Consider the following 6,845-nt stretch of genomic DNA (forward strand, 5'->3'; position numbering starts at 1 on the left):
CTATTCTGGTGGCAGAGGCAACGCCTTTGGATTCATATCATACATATCTCTAAATCTTCATATTCCAGAACAATGCTTCTCAAACTATCTGTGGTGAAGGATCAATTTTTTTAAAGTTTTATTTGTTTAAGGAATCTCTATACCCAGTGTGGGCCTCGAACTCACAATCCCCAGATCAAGAGTCAGATGATCTTCTAACCGAGCCAGGCAAGTGCCCTGGTAAAGGATCAATTTTTAAATTTCTACTATGGCACAAACTGATCCTTTGTAAAGTATAATAAAAATCAATCATAAGAAGAGTGAAGTACAAAAGATAGACAAAATATAATCCACCATTTTTTAATGATTAGATTCAACAGATATAAAAAGACTTGGTCAAAGGCTATAGGAGTTTCTCTATGCCTGCTATTGTTTTCTGTGCTTACTTGGTAACAAACAGTTTGCAAACCAGTGTCAGTCCTCTGACCATTCTTTGAGCAGCAGTGCTCCAGAATACTTGAGCATACACATAAACCACACTACAGAGTCAAAGCAAGCAGCCTTCCTAACAGAGACTACATATTCTCTGTAAGACAGTATATTCAGTAGGACACTAATAAATACCTAGGGGTAAGAGAAAAAGTCAACATGTAAGAAGGAAGTTCAAAGTCGAACTTGAAGCTTACATCTCTGAGCATTCAAGGGCAGGCCGCTGAAAGAGCTCTTACCTCCGGGTTCATCGACATGCATGAACACCATGTCATCATTAGCTGCTAGAATAGAATAGAACTGTTCCTGCCCCACAGAAGGTAGCTGGGCCATGCTCCATGTGTCCCCTTGATCTGTTGACACATGAATCCTTCTTGTTGTATCCTGGAACAAATGCCAATATTTATCTTTTTAATTTTCTGCCAAGATGCCCTGTGCAGGCACATGAATAGGAACCTTATTATTCATAATTATGAGTATCATTATCCATTCCCTCACTAGGTACAACTGTTATAATTGACAGGTCCCAGTACCAGTTAGCAAAGCAATTTCCAACCCCTAGCAAAGTTCCAGGCCATAGAACAATCCATTCTATTATAACAAAGGTTATCTTGGCTTCCTCTTTGGCTTCTTCATTCTGGTATGGCCCTGTAAGATATAACCTTCCCAACCTCTGACATTCCCATTTCCTTCAACAGAGCTAAAGGGGTGATGGGGCCATCTTAGTTTGGCTTTATAGGCATTCACATATGCTTACTCAGATAATTCTTAAAATGATGACTGCTGCACAGAAGCTTGGTTTCTTTGAGATAGTCCTGGCATAATCCAAAGAACTAGATAATTAAGAGTCTAAAAAAGGAAGATGAAACCCATGCTTGGGAGATCACAGGGACGTCAAGATGTGACACGTCTCCTCTTTAAGGAATAAAGGTCTGTGAATCGCCATAATGAAGGTCCTGCACAGCCTGGGAAGTGGCCAATATAAGGGAGCTGATCAGGAGGTATTTATATGCTGAAAGGAGTCTGTTAAGAAGGCAGGTAATACCTCCTCTCTGAGGAACAGCTTAAAGTACCTACTAGACACAGTTGGCCGGTGCACAAGAATTAGTCCCAGTGCCTTCTAATGTTAAACACTCTTGCAAGTTCAGTGGCAAGTGCATTTGACTTACTTCTCTAGCTCACACCTGGAAGTTCACTTTCAGTCTTACTGTTGCAGGTAAGAACTAGAATTCAAAAGCATACAGTAGGGTGGTGACCTGGTAGACTAGCGCTACACCACAGGAGGCCCCCTCCAGAGTGGGCCAGTCTGATTTCCACCACAGTTCCATCTCTCGGTGATCCTGAGCAAGTTACTCAATCTCCTCAAATACAAACTGAGGCAAGAGGACCTGCTCCCAGGTTGCTAGGAAGATTCTGTGCAACTGCTGGAGGGAGTTATGTGAAGCCATTGTGTCTACTTCCCCATCTCCACTCCTATTCTCTCTGAACCCACTGTAATCAGTCCATTAACCCCAGTCCTCTGAAGAAACTGCACTTGTCAAGGTCACCGACAATCTCCCCTTCGCCAACTAAAGTGGGTCATTCTAAGGACTGCTCTAATCCCACATCTCAGCTGAGCTGCACACAGCTGATCATTCCTCCTTCCTGAGATACTTCCTCCACTGGGATTTTGTGGCATCCCTGTCTGATTCCCCACCTCCCTCTCGGTCTTCTTTGCTGGATTCTCATCTCTTTCCAACCCTTCAGTGTCACTGGGGTGCTCCAGCATGCGCTCAGTCCTCCAGGAGATATCATCTAGTCATACAGCTTCATATACCATATAATCTGGAAAGACTCATGCCCAAATGTTACTCGACATTTCCACTTAGGTGTCTAGTGAGCATGTCATACCCGAAGATGAATTCTTGACTTTTCTCCTACAAATTTAGTTCTCTTGCCATCTTAGGAAATGGTCATTCACCCAGTTGCTCAGGGCAAAGATTCTAAACTTATCTTTGGTTCCTCTCATTCCTTCATAAACCACATCTAATTCATCAGCAAATCCTACTGGCAATACATTAAAAATACATCCACGATCTTACCACTGCCTCACTCATCCACATTAACAGCTACCATCTCTCTCCCTGCTGTCACGGGCTCCTAGCTGCTCTTGGTACTTCCATTTTTGCCCGTCAGGCTAATCTACACCTACCTACTCTGTCGAAACAGAAGTCAACTTACGCCATTCCCCCACTTACAGCCTTTCACAGCTCCCCAAAACATGAAGAAGAAAACCCAAGGTCTTGGCCCATAAAAGTCTTCTCTCATTGGACCACTGGCTCCCCTTCTTTGGATCACCCTTCTCTGTGCTCCAGCCATGCAGCCATCCTCACTTTTCTTCAATATTTCCAGCATGTTCCTATCTTTGTGCTTACTGTCCCTTCAGCTAAGATGTACACAGAACTACGCTCTCCCTTCAGTTGGGTCTCAGCCCATCCAAGCCACCTGATCTAAAACAGGACTACTCCAGCATATTCTAGTTCCTTACTCTGTTATAGATTTCTTTGTAGCTTTAATCACTACCCAATATTATGTCATATTTATTAGTTTAGTATCTATCTAACTCCCTACTTAAATATAAGCTCTGGGAGCAGGACATTTATCTGTTTTGTTCAATGCTATATTCCTGGGGTCTAGAACAGTATCTAGAATATAGCAGGTACTTAATTAATGTTACCTATTTCTATTATCATTATTGGATAGTGAGCAAGTGGATTGCTTGTTTTTCAGGTGTCTGTGTCTGAGTAAAGTCCAAATTCTGGGGTTGTGGGTATTCATATGGTGACAACAGGCTAGTATGCAGAGCCCAGAAGAATCAATCAGCCTCTAGAAAGAATTACCTCCAAATGTTAGTGAGACTAAACACTGCAAAAAGGCAAGAAACTCTGCTAGTACTAGTGGTAAAAGGGATCCATTTGAGACATATTTACAGAAATTTCAGAAATGCCAAAAGAGGCAACACTCACCTTATCAGCCATCACAGAGGCAAATAGGAAACGTCCCCCAAGACCAAAAGAGTAGATTTTCACACCAATGGTTTTGAAGCTTTTCCCCAAGTCTGAAGTTCTCCATAATTCCAGTGCCCCAAGGTCAGCTTCTTAAACAAGACAAAATATTAATTAAAATTTCACATACTGGTGAGCCCTCAGTCCAAAACAATTGTTTTAGAATGTTAATTTTATAGCTAAACAATTTTTAATTCTATGCTTGTTAATCAAGTGACAATGTAAAATGACATAGCATTAGACATAGGGAATTCACATTTGGGTTTTAATATTGTACATGTGAGGTTCTGCACTAGACAGAACGAGAGAGTTTACTTAATTCAAACACAGTGTTGCATAAACAACATGTCACGGCCACGGCATCCTGTTTTGCTTTCTTCATGGCACACTTATCTTTTTCTATTTTAAGTAGTCTTGTTTGAGTTTTTGGTTTTCTTGCTGATCATCTAATACCCCCTACTGGAACTCAAGCCCCATAAGAGAAGCTTGGGTGTCTTGTTCTCTCCATCCTTAGAAAAGTGAATGGCATATTACAGCAGGTGTGCAAAACAGTGAATAAAAAAATGAGCTGTTGAATGAATAAATGAAAGACCATGCTTTCTGCTTTGAAATGGTGCCATGGATTGGAAAGCTGACAATATCACAACACAACCTTCATGCTCTTTCGACTTGTTATTGTTTGTAGCCTAATAATTACTTTATGTAAATACATTGCTAAAATTAAGTACACTGCCTCTCTGTATAGCTCATGTTTTTATTCGATCTAGGCTCAGTACTTTTAAAAATTTTAAAATCCTTAGCTATTAAAACTACAGGAGAATAGAAGGATCTCTGGTGTTTCTATCTCTTACAACCCAGAACAGTCTACTGTAAATGGACCACAGGACATTCTTTTTTTTTTTTTTTAAGATTTTATTTATTTATTTGACAGACAGAGATCACAAGTAGGCAGAGAGGCAGGCAGAGAGAAAGGAGGAGGCAGGTTCCCCGCCGCACAGAGAGCCCAATGCGGGGCTCCATCCCAGGACCCTGGGATCATGACCTGAGCCGAAGGCAGAGGCTTCAACCCACTGAGCCACCCAGGCGTCCCGACCATAGGACATTCTTATTTGGAACTAAAATATACTTACTGCAGGAGCCATTTGCATAGGTGGTAAAGAAGATGGTGTTTTCTGATCCCCTAAAGAGAGGCAAAGACAGAGAAAAGACACGGTTCAAGACTGCTGTCAATGGCAGTCACAAAGCTCCAAGCAAGCTTCTAGTGATAAGCTCCATCCATGGGTGCCAGGCGAAATGGCCTTCTGGGGAGCTGTATGCCGGACTCTCCCAGTCATACTGGTCAAGGTGCCCCCCAGCCTGGCCCAGGATTTTGCCTGTCCACTACTTCTCATGAACTCTTCCAGCTGGTCAGACTGGTCTGTTTATACTCTCCAAATCTGCCTCTTACATTTGCTATTCCTGTTTCCGGCTTGAAATGCTTTTTTCTCTCCTATAATCAGATCTAACCTCACAGTCTTTAGGCTCCAACTGAAAATCTAGCTCTTCCGTGAAACTTTTCCTGGCACTCCATCTGGAAAGCTTCCTTGCTGCAAATTTCTACAGCAGAGATTCTCAACTGGGGGTGACTTCACTCCCCAGGGGACATTTCTGATTGTTGTAACTGAGGGATGGGGAGTTGTTGCTAGTACCAACGGACAGAGACCAGGGGTGCTGCTAACCATCCTGCAATGCTAGGACAACTCCACAGCAAAGAACTTTCCAGTCCAAAATGTCATGAGTGCCAGCGGTTGAGAAACATTGTGTTCTAGAGCACCATGCCATTCTGCACCAGCCATTTGGCACTCCTTTGTCTCTTATTTAATTATTTTAATGAACAGTGTACACCTCCCTCTCCTACTACATTATCGGGTTCTTTAGGACAGGTATGAAGTTTTATGCTTTGTTGTTTCCCCTCAGAACCTAGTCCAATGCTTTGCATGTGCTAAATAACTTAGTTCTTTCATCTCAAATAGACAGCTAGGTCAGAGGTTGAATTATTTAAATTCTATCTTGGAAAGGGAGTTTGTAGGACAGTAGGTTCAGAACCTGGCAGTACTTTTGGATGAGCACCAGCACAAGGGGTGGGCTCTGAGCATGTTCTTTCAGCACTTCAGGCTGTCAACTCCTAGAAATCAAAGATCTAAAAGGTGTGTAAATAGTTATCAGCTGTCCAATTATCTTATATTTAGACACTAATCAAAGAAACGTAAACAAACAAAAGTTTAAAAAAAAAAAAACCCTATAGAGGATACAAAATACCACTTAAAAACAAATTTTAGGGACGCCTGAGTGGCTCAGGAGGTTAAGCCTCTGCCTTCAGCTCAGGTCATGATCTCAGGGTCCTGGGATCAAATCCCGCATCGGACTCTCTGCTCAGCATGGAGCCTGCTTCCTCTTCTCTCTCTCTCTCTGCTTACTTGTGATCTCTGTCACATAAATAAATAAAATCTTTAAAAAAAAAGTAAAATAAAAATGAATTTTAGGGTTTTTTTAAAAGATTTTTAAAAATTTTTCAGTAATCTCTACACCTAACATGGGGCTCAAATCCATGACCCTGAGATCAAGAGTTGCACACTCTACCAACTGAGCCAGCCAGGAATCCCTAAAGGTTTAGCTTTAAAGATGAGTTTTCTGTTTGCTTCTTTTGGCTTTTTATTTGAGGTCTAACTGACAAATACCATTGAGAGTGCACACTGCAGTGATTTGATATACATGTATCATGGTGAGTTTTAATGAACGAAACTTACTACAGTCTTACTTGAGCACATTCTATATACTTTAGGTCCACTGAGAGTGAAGCAACTTGTTAACTTAGTTTCTTTAAAATTACTTCCTTCCTGATAAGACCATATAAGGCACAAACACAATTTGTGAAAATACACAGACCGAATGCAGATGTAGCCTGTGTCCCAGAGCGCGGCAGCACAGACCTCATTTTATTAGCAGTTTCTGGGAAAAGGCCACTTGAAGCAATATTTTTTTAATATTTTAATTTCAGTAGATATATTTGGCAATGTATTACACATCTCCCTGAATCCCTAAGTAGAGGACATTAACTATTAAATTCTTCCCTGGGACTATGGGTCATGTTCATGAACATCAAACATCTGACACTGTAACACAGTGTTCCCATTAGAAGTTACTGAGCTACGTGGGCTCTCTTGATCCGGCACAAAAGCAGCACATCCTGTCACGGCCTCTCTGGTATGGCTGCTTTTACAGCTCTCCTGCCTCTGTGTTGCTCTCAGCACTGGCGTCTCAAGCTGGCCAAGCCGGTTGCTAGCACTCATACAC

General features: G+C 41.7%; 1 protein-coding gene across 2 annotated transcripts in view; it reads right to left on the reverse strand.

Moving 5' to 3' along the window:
- The window catches only part of SORT1 (sortilin 1), a 68,629-nt gene that overhangs the window by 22,600 nt on the left and 39,184 nt on the right, over positions 1 to 6,845 (reverse strand). The window contains exons 7-9 of one of the 2 annotated variants that reach the window (XM_059375639.1): positions 4,643 to 4,692; positions 3,474 to 3,601; positions 708 to 852 (exon numbers count right to left, since the gene is read on the reverse strand). In XM_059375639.1, coding sequence (XP_059231622.1) covers positions 708 to 852; positions 3,474 to 3,601; positions 4,643 to 4,692 — 323 coding nt within the window. Of the gene's footprint in view, positions 1 to 707; positions 853 to 3,473; positions 3,605 to 4,642; positions 4,693 to 6,845 lie in introns of both variants that reach the window. The other variant, XM_059375638.1, reaches the window with a different exon arrangement.

The sequence above is a fragment of the Mustela nigripes genome, chromosome 14 (genome assembly GCF_022355385.1).
Source record: "Mustela nigripes isolate SB6536 chromosome 14, MUSNIG.SB6536, whole genome shotgun sequence".
Lineage (NCBI taxonomy): Eukaryota > Metazoa > Chordata > Mammalia > Carnivora > Mustelidae > Mustela > Mustela nigripes.